Here is a 19,998-nt window from a genome sequence, read left to right as displayed (position 1 = left end):
AAAACACATAATGGAGAGAAAATAAACACATAATAATTACTTACCATCAGACTTCCTGACATGTGTTTCGCACAATGGCTTCCTCAGAGGCCCCAAGACCATATGCAATTAACCCACTAGGATAATATACTGTTCAGACTCATTTACTACCAATCTAGGAAAAGAAGCTTTTGTCTTACCTCATTACTAACTGTATATTCCTTTTCAATTTCTGTTTTATTATTTTAGGCTGAAGTCAAACTAGCGTATGACATTCGATGCGACTAATACGCTCGTGTGAGCGTACCCTTACTGTGATGCACATTATTTTGATTAAGTAACCACTGAAATTTCTTCTGCAGCAACCTCTCCTATTTTTTGTGATTTTATTATGTTGATGTACTATTAATAAAGATTCAAATTTTATTCCACTTATTTTCTCTAAAGGAATTAAATGGCTTTTTGGATATTTCTTGAATCCTATTAAAACATTTGACCATTTAAGCATTTTATGACATTAAACAGAGATTTAGGAGTAAAATAAAATTTAGTTTAGAACCACCCCTTCAATGCTTTCCATATTGCTATACTTAAAATGTAGCTTTTTACATTAATTGTTGATGTAGATTTAATTAGATGTAGACAATTATAGTGCCTACAAGTAGTATTCAACCCCCTGCAGATTTAGCAGGTTTACACATTCGGAATTAACTTGGCATTGTGACATTTGGACTGTAGATCAGCCTGGAAGTGTGAAATGCACTGCAGCAAAAAAGAATGTTATTTATTTATTTATTTATTTTAAATTGTGAAAAGTTTATTCAGAGGGTCATTTATTATTCAACCCCTCAAACCACCAGAATTCTGTTTGGTTCCCCTAAAGTATTAAGAAGTATTTCAGGCACAAAGAACAATGAGCTTCACATGTTTGGATTAATTATCTCTTTTTCCAGCCTTTTCTGACTAATTAAGACCCTCCCCAAACTTGTGAACAGCACTCATACTTGGTCAACATGTGAAAGACAAAGGAGCATTCCAAGGCCATCAGAGACAAGATCATGGAGTGTCACAAGGCTGGCAAGGGGTACAAAACCCTTTCCAAGGAGTTGGGCCTACCTGTCTCCACTGTTGGGAGCATCATCCGGAAGTGGAAGGCTTATGAAACTACTGTTAGCCTTCCACGGCCTGGACAGCCTTTGAAAGTTTCCACCCGTGCCGAGGCCAGGCTTGTCCGAAGAGTCAAGGCTAACCCAAGGACAACAAGGAAGGAGCTCCGGGAAGATATCATGGCAGTGGGGATATTGGTTTCAGTCAATACCATAAGTACTCCACCTCAATGGTCTCCGTTCCAGACGAGCCCGTAAAGTACCTTTACTTTCAAAGCGTCATGTCAAGGCTCGTCTACAGTTTGCTCATGATCACTTGGAGGACTCTGAGACAGACTGGTTCAAGGTTCTCTGGTCTGATGAGACCAAGATCGAGATCTTTGGTGCCAATCACACACGTGACGTTTGGAGACTGGATGGCACTGCATACGACCCCAAGAATACCATCCCTACAGTCAAGCATGGTGGTGGCAGCATCATGCTGTGGGGCTGTTTCTCAGCCAAGGGGCCTGGCCATCTGGCCCGCATCCATGGGAAGATGGATAGCGCGGCCTACCTGGAGATTTTGGCCAAGAACCTCCGCTCCTCCATCAAGGATCTTAAGATGGGTCGTCATTTCATCTTCCAACAAGACAACGACCCAAAGCACACAGCCAAGAAAACCAAGGCCTGGTTCAAGAGGGAAAAAATCAAGGTGTTGCAGTGGCCTAGTCAGTCTCCTGACCTTAACCCAATTGAAAACTTGTGGAAGGAGCTCAAGATTAAAGTCCACATGAGATACCCAAAGAACCTAGATAACTTGGAGAAGCATGGGGGAGTGGGCCAAGATAACTCCAGAGACCTGTGCCGGCCTGATCAGGTCTTATAAAACACGATTATTAGCTGTAATTGCAAACAAGGGTTATTCCACAAAATATTAAACCTAGGGGTTGAATAATAATTGACCCACACTTTTATGTTGAAAATTTATTAAAATTTAACTGAGCAACATAACTTGTTTGTTTGTAAGATTTATGCATCTGTTAATAAATCCTGCTCTTGTTTGAAGTTTGCAGGCTCTAACTTATTTGCATCTTATCAAACCTGCTAAATCTGCAGGGGGTTGAATACTACTTGTAGGTACTGTATATATACACTGCTCAAAAAATTAAAGGGAACACTCAAATAACACATCCTAGATCTGAATAAATGAATGAAATATTCTCATTGAATACTTTGTTCTGAACACAGTTGAATGTGCTGACAACAAAATCACACAAAAATCATCAATGGAGATCAAATGTTTTAACCAATGGAGGCCTGGATTTGAAGACACACACAAAATGAAAGTGGAAACAAGTCAAAATGAAAATCAAAACAAGACAAAACAAGACAAAAGGAAAGTGTAAAGAAGTCAAAATGAGGCTCAGTATTGTGTGTGGCCTTCACGTGCCTGCATGACCTCCTACAACGCCTTGGCATGCTCCTGATGAGGTTGCGGATGGTCTCCTGAGGGATCTCCTCCCAGTCCTGGACTAAAGCATCCGCCAACTCCTGGACAGTCTTTGGTGCAACGTCATGTTGGTGGATGGAGAGAGACATAATGTCCCAGATGTGCTCAATCAAATTCAGGTCTGGGGAACGGGCGGACCAGTCCATAGCTTCAATGCCTTCATCTTGCAGGAACTGCTGACACACTACTGCCACATGACATCTGGCATTGTCCTGCATTAGGAGGAACCCAGGGCCAACCGCACCAGCATATGGTCTCACAAGGGGTCTGAGGATCTTTTCTCAGTACCTAATGCCGGTCAGGGTACCTCTGACCAGCACATGGAGGGCTGTGCGGCCCTCCAAAGAAATGCCACCCCACACCATTACTGACCCACTGCAAATCGGTCATGCTGAAGGATGTTGCAGGCAACAGAATGCTCTCCACGGTGTCTCCAGACTCTTTTACGTCTGTCACATGTGCTCAGTGTGAACCTGCTTTCATCTGTGAAGAGCACAGGGCACCAGTGGCGAATTTGCCAATTTTGGTGTTCTGCGGCAAATGCTAAGCATCCTGCACGGTGTTGGGCAGTGAGCACAACCCCCCTCTGTGGACGTCGGGACCTCATGCCATCCTCATGGAGTCGGTTTCTAACCGTTTGTGCAGACACATGCACATTTGTGGCCCGCTGGAGGTCATTTTGCAGGGGTCTGGCAGTGCTCCTCCGATTCATCCTTGCACGAAGGCAGAGGTAGTGGTCCTGCTGCTGGGTTGTTGCGCTCCTACAGCCCCTTCCACGTCTCCTTGTGTACTGGCCTGTCCCCTGGACACTACGCTGGCAGACACAGCAAACCTTCTTGCCACAGCTCACATTGATGTGCCATCCTGGATAAGCTGCACTACCTGTGCTACTTGTGTGGGTTGTAGAGTCCGTCTCATGCTACCACGAGTGTGAGGCACAACCACCATTCAAAAGTGACCAAAATATCAACCAGAAAGCATTCGTACTGAGATGTGGTCTGTGGTCCCCACCTGCAGAAACACTCCTTTTATTGAGTGTGTCTTGATAATTGCCAATAATTTCCAACTGATGTCTATTCCATTTACACAACAGCATGTGAAATTGATTGTCAATCAGTGTTGTTTCCTAAGTGGACAGTTTGATTTCACAGAAGTTTGATTACCTTGGAGTTATATTCAGTTGGTTAAGTTTAATTTTTCGAGCAGTGTATTATATATATATATATATATATATATATATATATATATCTATCTATATACACACATATATATATATATATATATATATATACATAGTACAGACCAAAAGTTTGGACACACCTTCTCATGCAAAGAGTTTTCTTTATTTTCCTGACTCTGAAAATTGTAGATTCACATTGAAGGCATCAAAACTATGAATTTAGGGTACTTTCACACTTGCGTTCAGCGGAGTCCATCACTATGGAGAATAGCGCAGTCTGTTAACGCACTGAGCTATTCTCCATAGACTTGTATGGACAACGCACTGTAACGCAAGTGTCAGCATTGCATCCGCAGGACGACGCTGCGTCATTATTTTGATGCTGCGTCGGGCGGAAGAAACGTAGCATGTAACTTTTTTTGAGCAGCGCAATCCGTAGGATTTCACTGCGCATGCTCTTTTTTTTTTTTTTTAAATCACAAACTTTATTTTGTCTCTCGGTGGCCGAACGTTCAGCTGAGCGCCCGCCCGCCGGCATGTGAGAGCGCTCAGCTGAGCGACCGGCCGCTGGCATGTGAGAGCGCTCAGCTGAGCGCCCACCCGCCGGCATGTGAGAGTGCTCAGCTGAGCGCCCGCCTGCTGGCATGTGAGAGCGCTCAGCTGAGCGCCCGCCCGCCAGCATGTGAGAGCGCTCAGCTGAGCGCCCGCCCGCCGGCATGTGAGAGTGCTCAGCTGAGCGCCCGCCTGCTGGCATGTGAGAGCGCTCAGCTGAGCGCCCGCCCGCCAGCATGTGAGAGCGCTCAGCTGAGCGCCCGGCCGCCGGCTATTGAGAGCGATCAGCTGATCGTTCACAATAGTCTGCTGCCGGTCAACTGTAAAGAAGTAAAAAAATAAAATAAAATAAAAAGCTTTCCGTTGTTTTGTACGATCCGTAGCATCTATTGTGCCACTATATGCAACGCATCCGTTGTATCCGTCACACAACGTAATGCTACGGAAGCCGTCCAACGCAAGTGTGAAAGTAGCCTAATACATGTGGAATGAAATACTTAACAAAAAAGTGTGAAACAACTGAAAAATATGTCTTATATTCTATGTTCTTCAAAGTAGCCACCTTTTGCTTTGATTACTGCTTTTCACACTCTTAGCATTCTCTTGACGAGCTTCAAGAGGTAGTCACCGGAAATGGTCTTCCAACAGTCTTGAAGGAGTTCCCAAAGATGCTTAGCACTTGTTGGCCCTTTTGCCTTCACTCTGCAGTCCAGCTTACCCCAAACCATCTCGATTGAGTTCAGGTCTGGTGACTGTGGAGACCAGGAGACCTAGCACCCCATCACTCTCCTTCTTAGTCAAATAGCCCTTACACAGCCTGGAGGTGTGTTTGGGGTCATTGTCCTGTTGAAAAATAATGATGGTCCAACTAAACGCAAACCGGATGGAATAGCAAGATGTTGTGGTAGCCATGCTGGTTCAGTATGCCTTCAATTTTGAATAAATCCCCAACATTATCACAAGCAAAGCACCCCCACACCATCACACCTCCTCCTCCATGCTTCACGGTGGGAACCAGGCATGTAGAGTCCATCAGTTCACCTTTTCTGCATCGCACAAAGACACGGTGGTTAGATCCAAAGATCTCAAATTTGGACTCATCAGACCAAAGCACAGATTTCCACTGGTCTAATGTCCATTCCTTGTGTTCTTTAGCCCAAACAAGTCTCTTCTGCTTGCAGCCTGTCCTTAGCAGTTGTTTCCTAGCAGCTATTTTACCATGAAGGCCTGCTGCACAAAGTCTCCTCTTAACAGATGTGTCTCCTGCTAGAATTCTATGTGGCATTGACCTGGTCTCTAATCTGAGCTGCTGTTAACCCGCGATTTCTGAGGCTGGTGACTCGGATAAACTTATCCTCCACAGCAGAGGTGACTCTTGGTCTTCCTTTCCTGGGGTGGTCCTCATGTGAACCAGTTTCTTTGTAGCGTTTAATGGTTTTTGCCATTGCACTTGGGGACACTTTCAAAGTGTTCCCAATTTTTCGGACTGACTGACCTTAATTTCTTAAAGTAATGATGGCCACTCATTTTTCTTTACTTAGCTGCTTTTTTCTTGCCATAATACAAATTCTAACAGTCTATTCAGTAGGACTATCAGCTGTGTATCCAGCAGAGTTCTGCACAACACAACTGATGGTCCCAACCCCATTTATGAGGCAAGAAATCCCACTTCTTAAACCTGACAGGGCATAACTGAGAAGTGAGAAGCATTTCCGGTGACTACAGCTTGAAGCTAATCAAGAGAATGCCAAGAGTGTGCAAAGCAGTAATCAAAGCAAAAGGTGGCTACTTTGAAGAACCTAGAATATAAGACATATTTTCAGTTGTTTCACACTTTTTTGTTAAGTATTTAATTCCACATGTGTTAATTCATAGTTTTGATGCCTTCAATGTGAATCTACAATTTTCAGTCATGAAAATAGAGAAAACTCTTTGAATGAGAAGATGTGTCCAAACTTTTGGTCTGTACTGTATATATATATATATATATATATATATGTATATATATATATATATATATATATATATATATATATATACATATATATTTATATGGAAAGAGAGTGGATATGGTCATGTTTGTCAGACTTCTGCTAATGAAGAGTTTAAATGGAAAAGCTCATGGTTTGTTTCTCATCTTTTGGTTCAAAGTATCTTTTTTACAATGGATTATACAATATAGACAGTGAAGCATGCCCCTTTGCCAGTTTCACTTAGGTCTTACTAAATACTGTACTTCATTAATTCTAATATAATAGCTACTTTCTTATCTGTGTGTGCTACAGTTACAGAGGCCATGTAGTGCAACCTGCTGTATGTTTCCAAAATACTAACCACCCAAGGCCTAATAAGAGATTAATTAGAATAACTCTTTACAAATTATAAAACTTAACACACAATTCAATCAGATTCAGGAATGCTTTTATTCCAAACATTTGCAACATCAATATTATCCAGCCCCTTGAGTCCTTTTCTTGGAAGTGTCATTTTCATTGCATCATACGCAAGACCAATAAAGTTTTGGGAAGAAATGAACAGGTTAGTAACTAGAGATGAGCAGACACATTGAAGTTTGGGTTCACCAACTTCAACCAGACTTTAGATAAAGTTCAGTTTGAGACCTAACTTGATCCCGGAGGCCATGCCCCATTGGATGTCAATGATTGGACAGTTCGGATCTCCGTCCACATGCAGCCAGCCATAAATAGAGTATTTCTAAGGGAGGGAGGTCAGGTTTTTTTGTTTTCCTTTGGATACACAACATCCAAAAATGCTACAATGCTTAATTTCATAATTAACCCCTTTACAATGGCCGTACGTTTTAAAACGGCGTCAAGAAAGCGTACTTATTCTGATCTGCCATTTAAAAATAGCAGCAAGAAAAAAGTGAATAGCGCCCACCAGCGTCAGAATATCTTTGGGGTTTCAGCTACCGGGGGTAGCTGAGACCCTGGAGATAATGATTTGGTCATTTTTGTCTGGTCCACAGTCATGTCATCATTGGTATACACCGTATAAAGATGATCACGATACAGTAAATGGCAGCATTGGTAAAAATTGAATTAATCTCCCATCTGGCATGATCAAACATATCAGATGGGAGATAAATCTCCTTCCCTGGTCCCCCAGTGTCACCAAAGTGCCCCTCCGGCCTTTTTCCCCCTCTCGATCATCTAAAATGGACACCGCACGAATGGCATGCATGCTGCATTCACCCTCCTCCTCTGATTTCTGTCCTCCTTCTTCTCAAAAGATGCTGGCCGCATGCGCAGAGAGAGGCTCTCAGATGGCCACCTGTGCAAACTGAGATTGAGGTTACTGCAGCTCTGTTACGTCACCACCGGAGTCTACTCCAGCAACTTCTACTCCGATCGCCAGGCAATGCCGTGTTCTTGCCATGGATGGTGCTGGTCATGGGGGAGGAGTCGATGCCAGTGGTGCCGGTGGGCGCGGGCTCTGCTCATCCACTGGGCTGGGTTTCCTTGGGTTCTGGAGTACCACTGGCTGACTATAGGTGGCGTGTGTCTTCCAGCTGAAGTTACCATCATTCAGCTACAGCCAATGGGAAGACACCACACCCTTCTTAATTCCTCTCCTGTCTGCTGACCACTGCCAGAGATAGTTTTGATATTCTGGCTCCTGTTCTGTTTTGTGATGCTGGTGTTCTGACTTTTGCTTGTTTCCTGACTACCTCTCCTGCCTGCTGTTTATGTACCTCGCTGCCCGATCCGGATTTGACCTCTGCTACGTTTTCTGATTATGTCCTTGCCTACCGATTCTGTCCCTGTTCTGCAGTTCCTGGTTTGACCCTGCCTGACGACTACTTTCTCGGACTGCTGCCTTCCACATGTTGTGATCTCCAGGGCCCTGTGTAATTCTAAATCCATGTATCCCTGTATAACCCTGTTAAAGGGTTTCAGGATTCTAGGGGTCCTGCTTGGTGAAGTGGTTTCCCTCTAGCCTGTCCATTACAGCCCGTCTGAGTCTGTGGATCCAGGCAAGCGTTACAAGCTTGCACTGCTGTGGTTTGGACCTGGGGAGTGTGAGTGCAGTATTCTCAGGTCACTGCACCCACACTCATCACATGGAGTGCCTGCACTTCCAGAAAATGGGGGATGTGTCTACTCAGCTTTCCCCCTTTTTCTGGAAGGTCCAGAATCGACGTGGGACTTCCAAAATCCCAGACAGGCTAGATGGGCCTTGTTTTTCACGCGCTTTAATTTTGTGGTCTCTTATATTTCGGGCACTAAGAATATTAAGGTGGATGCCCTTTCTAGGAGTTTCTTTGCTGATTATCTGGTTGTGACCGAGCCTGCTACCATCCTGCCTGAGGGAGTGATTCTCTCCACGATTTCACCTGATTTGAGACTTGCTCTTGAGGAATTTCAGGAGAACAAACCTGAAAGACTTCCTGTTCCTGACCAATGGAGGAGTAAAGTGATGTCTGAAATTCATTGTTCTGTGTTGGCTGGTCGTACTGGGATTTTTGGCACCAGGTATTTGATGAGTAGGTCCTTTTGGTGGCCTTCTCTATCTCGTGAGGAGTTTTGTGCAATCCTGTGGGATCTGTTTAAGATCCAAGCCTTGTAGTTCTCATTCTAATGGACTGTTATTGCCACTGCCGGTGCCCAAGAGACCATGGACTCACATCTCAATGGATTTTATTTCTGATCTCCCTGTTTCTCAGGGGATGACGGTTATCTGGGTAATCTGTGATAGATTTTTCAAAATGATTAATTTGGTGCCGCTGCCTAAGTTGCCATCAGCTTCGGAGTTGGTGCCTTTGTTTCTTCGTCAGGTGGTTCGTTTGAATGGTATTCCTGAGAACATTGTATCAGACAGGGGAGTCCAGTTTGTGTCTAGATTTTGGAGCGCTTTTTGTTCTAGGCTGGGATTTGAGTTGTCCTTCTCTTCCGCGTTTCATCCTTTCATCCTCAGACCAATGGACAAACTGAAAGGACAAATCAGACTTTGGAAACCTATTTGAGATGTTATGTGTCGGCTGATCAGGATGACTGGGTTTCTTTTTTGTCTTTGGCTGAGTTTGCTCTTTATAATAGAGCTAGTTTGGCCACTTTGATGTCTCCTTTCTTTTGCAATTTCGGGTTTCATCCTCAGTTTTCTTTGTGGCAGATGGAGGCTTCAGCCTGCCCGGATGTTGATTCTGCAGTAGAGAAAATGCTGAAAATTTGGGATTAGGTGGTGGATAAATTGCCCCACTCCCAGGAAAATGCCCAATGGTTTGCCAACCGGCGTAGGACTGTGGGTTCCCGGTTTAAGATAGGGTACTTGGTCTGGTTGTCTTCCAGACATGTTCCTATGAAAGTTTCTTCTCTGAAATTTAAACCAAGGTTTATTGGACCTTATAAGATTTTGGAGATTATTAATCCTGTCGCTTTCCGTTTGGCTCTCCCAGAGACTTTCAAGATTCACAATGTCTTTCATAAGTCTTTGTTCAAAAAGTATGTTGAACCGGTAGTGCCCATGGCTGCGCCTCCTGATCCTGTGTTGGTCGAGGGGGATCTGGAATATGTAGTGGAGAAGATTTTGGATTCCCGTATTTCCATATGGAAGCTCCAGTAACTGATCAAGTGGAAAGGTTATGGTCAGGAGGATAATTCTTGGTTGGTTGCTTTCGACATACATGCTGATCGCTTGATGCGTGCTTTTCATCAAGCCCATGTTGACAAACCCGGGGGTTCTGGTGAGGGTTCGGTGACCCCTCCTCAAGGGAGGGTACTGTTGTGAATACATTTGAATTAGAATCCAGTTTGGGGCTCCCTCTTGTGGTCAGTGCTGATAATGCAGTTGACTTGCTGAGTGGGAACCGGACAGCTGAGTAGGATTTGCAATCAGGCCATATAACTGTGTAGCTTCCTTTTGTTCCTTGCCGGTGCTCAATTGTATTTCCTGTGTTCCAAGGACTTCCTGAAACCAGCCGTGTTCTCTATGTTTACCAGAACTCCTCTCAGATTAGTTGGTCTTTGTACCTTTGCTTATTTTTTTCACTTTCTTGTGATTTTGCCTGTGTAGAGTTCCTGGTGGAATTGGATTATTCCCTGCTGGGAGTATCTGTGTACCTTACTCCATGTTCTGTTATGTATTGTGTTTTATCATGCTTGGTACAATATTCAGTCCCCTCTCTATATCAATGTTTTTCTTGGATTCCAGTAACACCAGAGTACTGATATAGCGGGGGAGAGCCTGTTTAAGCTCAGTATTTTTCCATGTCAGGCGTGCTGGTATTTATTAGGGTTTTTACAGCTGTAGTCAGTGCTCTTTCCTATCCTTCCCTATGCAGATAGCTTTGAGCCTCATCTATGCTGAATCTGTTCTCTATCTACGTATTATGTTTTCCTATATCACTGTAATCGTTACATGTGGGGGGCTATCTATATTTTTGGGGACTACTCTGAGGCATATTAGCTTTTCTACATTTCTCTCTGTTAGAGTATTTAGTTCTCCGGCTGTGTCGAGGCAAAAAAGTCATTGTAGGCTCGTCCCACGGCTACTTCTAGTTGTGTGTCAGTATTAGGTCTTCAGTCCGTTAAGGTTCCAGTCACTCTGGTTATTTTCTGGGTTTCCGAGTTATTGCTCTTTTTCTGATCCTCCTCGGTCACTGGATTATAACAGCACATGCTGCCTAGATAGATTAACAAAGGGAGCAGAAAAGCTTTGCACAGATTCGTCCTTTCTCTCAGGGTCAAAGTCCAACCTCTCCAGTGGTCCACTCTCTGGGCAGCACACTTAATTCTGCCATCACAGTTTTTAGTGGGGTAATCACCCTGGCCAGATTCTATGCCTAGGACTTTGGCAAATTCCTGGGGCTCTGTAAAAGTGTCTGGAAGACTGAAATCAGGAACTTCTCCACCAAGCCACAGACTTTCACACTTGTCCTGGTTGTTTTTGTACCCGAATGCCTCCGAGTAGCACTGTACCTCTTGCATCACTACCACGCCTCCTCTTCCGAGGCGACGAAAACCATCAGCATAGTCCACGACCCTCAGGACAAAAACAACTTAGCTCTCAAATCTTTATGCAAAGAAGATGAATTTTAATTCCCAAACACTGAATATCACAAACATTTTGGTCGATGGCAGACCTTCTTCAGTGTGCAGTGGTGATTCAGTGAGAGGTATCCTGGGAGAGGTTGATGCTTATATTAACCTTGCAGTGTCCACCACTGAAGTTTGAGGAGTAGTAGATCCCTTAAGTTTGAGGATCTCCTATATGTGATTGCAGGTCTAAGTGTGGTAGATTTAGGCAAAACGGAATCGGCCTTAGGAATGGGCCAGATATTCTCAAGGCTTGTTTTAACCTCATGTCATTTGTTGTTATAGGTAGAGGTGAATCTTCAAAGTGAGGAGGTACTCCGGCACAAAATGTCCATGCAGACAGAAATTGTTGAAGATTAAAAAAACATCTTTAATTCCTAATAGCGCTCGCTGCCTGGGAGTAATCCTAGACTCTGATCTCTCTTTCAAGCCACACATCCAAGCCCTTTTCACCTCCTGTCTTCTCCAACTCAAAAATATTTCCCGTATCCGTACATTCCTTTCTCAAGAAGCTACAAAAACCCTAGTACATGCCCTTATTATCTCCCGTCTGGATTATTGCAACCTCCTGCTCTGTGGCCTCCTTTCTAACAGTCTTGCACCCCTACAATCTATTCTAAACTATGCTGCCCGGCTAATCCACCTGTCCCCCCACTACTCCCTGACCTCTCCTCTCTGCCAATCCCTTCACTGGCTTCCCATTGCCCAACGACTCCAGTTCAAAACACTAACCATGACATACAAAGCCATCCACAACCTGTCTCCTCCCTACATCTGTGACCTAGTCTCCCGGTACTTACCTGCACATAACCTTTGATCCTCACAAGATCTCCTTCTCTACTCCCCTCTTATCTCCTCTTCCCACCATCGCATCCAAGATTTCTCCCGTGACTCCCCCATACTCTGGAATGCTCTGCCACAACACATCAGACTCTCGCCTACCTTGGCAAGCTTCAACAGGAACCTGAAGACCCACCTCTTCCGACAAGCCTACAACCTGCCATAACCCTCAGTCTGTTACAGCGCCGCACTATCAGCTCTACCCTCACCTACTGTATCCTCACCTATTCCTTGTAGACTGTGAGCCCTCACGGGCAGGGACCTCTCTCCTCCTGTACCTGTTTGTGTCTTGTATTGTTTATGATTATTGTACTTGTCCCTATTATGTACACCCCTTTCACATGTAAAGCGCCATGGAATTGATGGCAGTATAATAATAATAAATAATAATAACAATAATAGATAAAATACATAGTGAGGATAAAATTTCCTATGATTGACGCGTTTCAGACGCTGGGTCTTTAGTCATAATCTTAAGGAGAAAACACACAAGTGAAATATAAATAGTCTTGTGCAAGCTAAAAAAAGAGGAAATGACATGGTCAAAACAATTAATTATGCAAAATAGAGGACATTAAATATGCAAAAGAGTATATGACCTTAGATTCAATAAATATACCAAAGATCAGTTCATTTGTTTAAACCTGCAGGTTGTCTAGTATTCATATATAATATCATAAAGGCTTCTTGTTGGTGTAACATTTGAATATGATTTTCACCCGTATTATTAGTTATAATGTGTTTCAGGGCATGCACTTTAAAATTGCTCAGATCACCGCAATGGGCATGTACAACATGAGATGAAGCACCAGAAAGATTCCTAGAAGTCAGGTTGCGTATGTCATAAATATGTTCGGAAATACGGACACGAAAGGGGCGGCTAGTACAACCGACATACTGAAGCTGGCATTCCTGACAAGTAATGACATAAATGACAAAAAAATCATTACAATTCAAAAAAACATCATTCTTTAGAATTTTGTTGGTGGCAGTGGACAGAATGGATTTTTCATTAGTCATAAATGGACATAAGCCACATACCCTCCTGCCACATTTAAAAGAACCTGTTAACGATAGCCAGTTACTATGTGATTTTTTTATACATTTTTTAGTATGATCAGAAGGAGAAATGGTACTGTCAATACTTTTGCCTATTTTAGAAACAAAATTGACCCCCAAATCAAGAATATTTCTGACAGTTTCATCCGAGTGTAAAACTGGAAGATATTTTTTAATGATGATAATTTGGGAATAATTCACACAATTCTGTAGAAAAAGTCACTTGACCCACTGCAGGTTGTGATGGATCAGATGTAGTGGAATATTTGAGGAGATCCTGTCTATATGTGATTGCACTTTCAATTGTGCTTTAGCAATAGTGTCCGAGGAATAACCCCTGTTGTGAAATCTCCTGTGAATGCAGTGGCATTCCTGCTGATAATCCTCATTTGTTGAACAGCGGCGCTTGGCTCGTACAAACTCCCTCACAGGGAGATTAGTGATAATGTGACAGGGGTGGCTGCTAGCAGCATGTAGGAGTGAATTCCTTGCAACAGTCTTGCGATATAATGTGCATTTGATTTGATGATCCTTTACACAGCCAGTCAATGTCATGTCTAAATAGTTAATTTTTTCAGAATTTCCCAAATAGGTGAAAAAAACATTGAAGGGATTATTATTTAAATAATCCATGAAATAAGGAATGAGATCTGTTCGTCCCTTCCAAACAATGAGACCATCATCAATAAATCTCATATAACAATGTATATGCTCAAAAATGGATTCATGTCAGTGTATATGTAATTATCCTCCCAAAAATTCGTATAGATGATTGCTACTGATGGGGAAAACTTGGCCCCCATCGAACAACCAAGCTTCTGTAAAAAAAAATGTATTTGTGAATCTAAAAAAAATATTTTGAAGGAAAAATAATGTGGCATCCAAGATGAAATTCTGCAGACTAATGGAATATTGTGAAAATGTCTGCATATAATTTTTGACAGCCACCAATGCTAATGTGTGAGGGATGGAAGAATATAATGATGTAACGCCACATGTAATCCAAGAAAATTCAGCAGACCATTGCAAAGAATTCATGACATTAATGACATGTTTGGAATCTTGAACATAACTACAGGAGACATGAGCGAGAGGCTGCAAATGATCATCAATCCACTCTCCCAAATGTTCAAGTAAGGAGTCTACACCCGAGACTATAAGCCTTAAGGGAGGTGGAAAAGTTTCTTTATGCACCTTAGGTAGTGCATGCACAAAAGGTATTCTTGGGTGTGATGATTTAAGGAAATCCAATTGTTTGGGAGAGATTAACCCTTCCTGGACTCCTCTTTCAAGAAGAGTGCTCAAATTAGTCTGAATTTTAGAAAAGGATCCGACTGTAAATGCTCATAGGTTTTAGAGTCCTGTAACATTTTAAGAATCTCTCTTTCGTATAAAGCAGTGTCCAAAATGACAATGGAGCCTCCTTTGTCAGAGTTCTTAATGGTTAAATTACAGTTGGAACTCAATTTTTTCCATGCAAATCGCTCCCTGCTAGTAAGATTCTGTTTGAAGGGCGTATCCTGAGAAAAAAAAGAGTCTTGAGGTCTGTTTCAACCAGAGACTGAAAATCGTCCATACTTTTAGTTCTACTTTGAATGGGGTAATATGTTGGATTGGGAACATTTCTCACAAAAGCTGCATGAGTCAAGGTAGGATCCCTAAGATTCACACCTGGAAAATTTTCCATATCCTTAGATGAAAGATGTTCACAAAAGGTAGTTGATTGTAGGTTAGGAAAAAATGGCTTACGGGATCTCAAAATTCTGGTCTCATTTGACTCAAAAAAATGTTTTTTGACAGTGATATTGCGAATGAACTTATTGACATCCAGCATAGTGGTGAATAAACTGAACTTTTTTGCAGTGACAAAATTCAAACCTTTACTCAGCAATTTTATTTGGTCATTGTTTAGAATAGAAGCCGATAAATTCAAGACCGAGAAAGATTCACTGTCATCTTTTAAACATTGCTGCGAGTAAAATAACCGTGTCCTTTTCCGCTGGTGCTTGAGACCCGCCCGCCTCATTTTTTTGGTTTTGGAGTGTTTTTTTGGAAAAACGTGTAAAAAACTGCCTGACTCATTAGATGTGGTAGACGTCTCAAGGTCTGAGAGATCAGTGTTGGGATCACTGGACTCAGCTTCAGTGGAGCTGAAACGCACTCTGGAAGTATTAAGATTTTTATTTTTAAGAATAGGTTTTACTGGCTTGCGTTTTTCTCTAACAACTTGGTCAAATTATCATTGATCTTTTTTTGTGATGCCAAAAAAGCAGAGGATTGGACATGTGTTTGTAGATTACTCTCAATTTCTTTGATACTATTTTCCAGAGAATCCTTTTTTTTCTGTTCATAGGTGAGGATTAATTCTATGAGCTTGATGGAACAGTTAGAAAGGATTTGATCCCATGATTTTATGAAATCCTCATCATAGACGGTAGTAGGTCTCTTTTTAATCCTTAAACCTCGTGGTAACATGTTATGTTCCAAATAAGCACTCAAAGTCTTCGAATCCCACCAGGTTTTTAATCTGGAAGTCATCAGCTTTTCAAGGTTGTTCATCTGTTCCTTTAGATCTGGGCTGATCTCTAGATTTTGTACATTATCCAGCGCAAATAATGCTGCTGCTTTATTGAGTCTGGTAGAATTATTAACATTGAAGTAGTCTTCTACAATGGTGGATTGAGTTTCATCCATGATAAAAATTTGCTGATAATTCACTGGGAGCAAGGAAACAATGAGGAGAAAAGCCAAACTCGATATAGTAGAAAAAAGGGGTTTTCAGCTCACCAGTTTGTTGTGAATTCAGCTGGATGAAAGCTCCTGGACGGTGCTCAGTAGAACAAGGGAGGCTGTAGACAATTAAAGTGAGGAGGTACTCCGGCACAAAACGTCCATGCAGACAGAAATTGTTGAAGATTAAAAAAACATCTTTAATTCCTAATAGATAAAATAAATAGTGAGGATAAAATTTCCTATGATTGACGTGTTTCAGACGAGATGAATCTTACCTGTTGATCGTTGTTTTTCTGGCATCATGAATGTAAAACTGATTCTCTCTTTATTGTGATCACTTTCCAGAACCTTTTTTCCTCCTCTGCTTGCTTGTAAAGTGTCATCAGATGAGCAGGTCCTCAGGAACTTATTTGTGATAACAAATAAGAGGTGGTGGGTGTATGGAGGAAAGAATTCACAGAAGTTTGTTTTCTGTGAGCCTGTTTGTAGAAATCCAACTTGATCTTTACACATACATCCAAAAATTCAATTGTATGTTGGTCATAGTGGCTAGTTAAGTTGATGTTGAGGGACTTCTGATTCAATTCGTAGAAAAACAATATCAAGTCTTCTTCAGGGCCCTGCCAAATCATAAAACCATCATCATTATAGTGAATCCACAACAAGACTTTTTCAGTGAACACTACAAATTTAAATGAAAAGAAAATATTCCTCTTCCACAGCCCCAGGAACAAATTTGCATGGGTGGGCGCAAAGGTCGCTCCCATTGCAGTGCCCTGGAGCTGCAGGTAGAAGGCGCTCTTGAAGAGGAAGTAGTAATGTTTAAGGACAAAATCAATCAGGGAAAGAAGAAAACGTATCTCCCCTGAAACAGTTGTCATCATAATGAGAAACATCTCAACTGCTCTCATACCGTCTAGATGACGAATTAATGTATAAAGGGACTCAATGTCACTAGTGCCCAGCCATATATTGTTATCCATCTGGATGTTTTCAATCGTTTTAAGAAAGTCGTTAGTATCCTTAAAAAATGAAGGCAAGGTCTTCCTTGCCCTGCTTCTGGCAAGTCCTGGTTTTATAACCTCATTTCCACACCCCAAGAGAGGACTGACACAGGAGAGGTTGAACCCACAGATATAAACAAATGGGGAGACCAAAGACTCTATCACACAGCTATCACACACAGAGATACAAGAAAATACGTTATGAGGAGCAAATAAAGAGCAGGGAGGAAATAACCAGATAACAAGAGGATTTCCACAGCACACCAATCAGCATGCACTAAATCAACAGCAACTGGCACACAGCAGCACATGGACAGGTTTAGCAAAAGCTATAGTCGGCATTGGGAAGAAAGTCTCCATCATACTAAAAAGGTGGGGAGTAACTATGATAGGTTTCGCACAACATGTGATCCAAGAGGTAACCAGCAGGCTAGCAGAGATTAACTCCTGCAAGTCTATTCACTAATGAGAACACGGCCAGTCGATGCCAGAGCCTGTCTCTGTAAATCAAAAGCACCAGAGAAGACATTGTGCTGAGTTTCATTCTGCAGTGTGAACAACGTCAGATACCGCCATGACACTCAGTGAGTTTAGAGCCAAACACCGTGTGATAGTGTTTTAACCTTTTTTTCAGGCCATCATTTCAGACTTGTGTAGCATGCATCGCATGGTGCTTGCATGGACATCTGTGATCACAGTATTAGGAAACATATGAGTCTCTTCCACTTGTGTTTGTGTTACGGTTGCTGCGAGCACTGGAGACTATGTCCAGATTTCTTGCTACTGCACATGTGCGAGCGCTGGAGACTAAGTCCAGATTTCTTGCTACTGCACATGTGCGAGCGCTGGAGACTAAGTCCAGATTTCTTGCTACTGCACATGTGCGAGCGCCGGAGACTAAGTCCAATCTTGGAGCCATTGCACATGTGCGGGTGACATCATCGCTGACACGAGGTCACATGTCTCTGACACCTTCTATGCCGATTGGTCGCTGGTCATGTGCTTGTGACGTCTTGCTCGGTGATAGGCCAGCATGACGTCACTCCTGTCGTTCTGGCAGCGGATTGGCTCTGGTGTCCTCCATCTTGGATGAGGCACAGAGTCTATATAAGACCCTGACACACGCCGCATGGTGCTCAGTCCTCTTGGTTCATGCATATGAGTAGACGCTCTGTGCGCGTTCCTCTAGGCATTCCTCTGTCTATGCTAGGTGAGCGCTACCGGCAGGGTAGCGTTCTTATACCTTACAGCTTCGGCTGCTGTCCGTATCCTTACCTCTTAGGGGAGCGGACATAGGCAGGTGCCTGAGGCACATGGTCTGGCTGGGCCTTGTGATTCTACTCGTAGGTGGACGTTGCCGCTAGGGTAACGTTCCTTATACTGCGTCTGGCAGTTGTTCGTATCCTCGCACACTAGGGGAGCGAACAGAGGTAGGAGCTTTGTGCGGCTTACGCTGCTGTTCGTCTCTTTTGCACCACTAGAAGAGCGGACCTAGGCAGGTGCCATATCTAGTGGTTCGTGTCCTCGCACACTAGTGGAGCGAACGCAGGTAGGAGCTTTGTGCGGCTTACGCTGCTGTTCGTCTCTTTTGCACCACTAGAAGAGCGGACCTAGGTAGGTGCCATTTCGCACACATTGCCTTTGTCTCTGTGATTATTAACAGAGATCATTCCACACACCCTCCAAGTAAGGGAGGAATTGCTTTACTTACTTATTATATCCTTCTGTGATTTAACAGAGGTATTGCACTCTGCCATAGTCTGCAGCAAAGTCTTTGCACGGTGGACCCTGACTGTCTGATACTCCTTTCGGTTATTATCAGACAGCCCCCCGTAACATTAGGACTGAGCCAAGGGTCTGGCAGTTATGGCAGAATATCAGCAGTTACACCGTTACATACAAGTACTTGAGTCACGGCTCAAGAGTATAGAGGATAAACCTCAGACCATGGTGACATCTGCACATGATCCTCGACTTGCTCTGCCAAACAGATATTCTGGCGATGCCAGATCATGTCGTGGTTTCATTAGTCAGTGTCAGATACACCTAGAGGTCAACTCTTCTCGCTTCTCTACGGAGAGGTCCAGAGTAGGCTTTATCATCTCCTTACTTCAGGACAAAGCCTTAGAATGGGCGACTCCCCTATGGGAGCGCTCTGATGTGGTTACTCTGAAACATCAAGACTTTCTTGATGCTCTTAAGGCGGTATTCATGGGTCCGCAGGTTACCCATGATGCGGCCCTGAGACTGTTAGATCTATCTCAGGGTTCGTTATCCACTAGTTCTTATGCCATTGCTTTTAGAACTCTGGTGGCAGAACTAGATTGGCCAGAGAAGGTGTTGATTCCTATCTTCTGGAGAGGGTTGGCAGGCTATGTCAAGGATGCCCTTGCTACTCGTGAGGTCCCTGCTTCTCTGGAGGACTTGATCACAGTAGCAACGAGGATCGATGTACGCCATAAGGAACGTAGACTCGAGGTCTCTTCCTCACGCCCTAAGCATCGGGCTATTCCAGTTGTTGAGGGTCCACTACCATCTTCCTCAGCATCTGAAACATCTCCCACTCCTATGGAGTTAGGTCATACGTTCTCCAGACTACGCAAGTCTGGTCCTCCTATATGTTACGTATGTCGTCAGGCTGGGCACTATGCCAACAAGTGTCCTAGTCGTCAGGGAAACTGCCTGGCCTAGTAACCATTAGAGGGGGGTTACTAGAGACGTCTTCTGCACCCTCTAAGTGTTGTATCCCAGGTCAGCTCTCGTTATCTGAGAATACATGGCCTATTATGGCTTTTGTGGATTCCGGAGCTGACGGGATTTTTGTGTCCTCAGGATTTGTAAAGGGACACAATATTCCCTCTATCATGTTAGAGGCGCCTATTCCTGTCCGTGTTGTTAATGGAACTATGTTGTCTGACTCCATTACATTGAGGACAGTTCCCTTGCGCCTTTCCCTGTCTCAGGGTCACATAGAGGAGATTTCTTTTCTTGTTTTGCC

At 43.2% G+C, this 19,998-nt stretch overlaps 1 protein-coding gene across 1 annotated transcript in view; it reads left to right on the top strand.

Moving 5' to 3' along the window:
• PCNX2 (pecanex 2) overlaps nucleotides 1–19,998 on the top strand; it is a 1,407,555-nt gene that overhangs the window by 985,362 nt on the left and 402,195 nt on the right. Inside the window, exon 22 of the mRNA XM_075339694.1 lies at nucleotides 6,718–6,847. Within this exon, the coding sequence (XP_075195809.1) occupies nucleotides 6,718–6,847 (130 nt within the window). The remainder of the gene's footprint in view (nucleotides 1–6,717; nucleotides 6,848–19,998) is intronic.

Source organism: Anomaloglossus baeobatrachus, chromosome 3, assembly GCF_048569485.1.
Source record: "Anomaloglossus baeobatrachus isolate aAnoBae1 chromosome 3, aAnoBae1.hap1, whole genome shotgun sequence".
NCBI lineage: Eukaryota > Metazoa > Chordata > Amphibia > Anura > Aromobatidae > Anomaloglossus > Anomaloglossus baeobatrachus.
The sequence above is the reverse complement of the archived record's forward strand: the minus strand, read 5'-3'. Positions and strand labels throughout refer to the sequence as shown.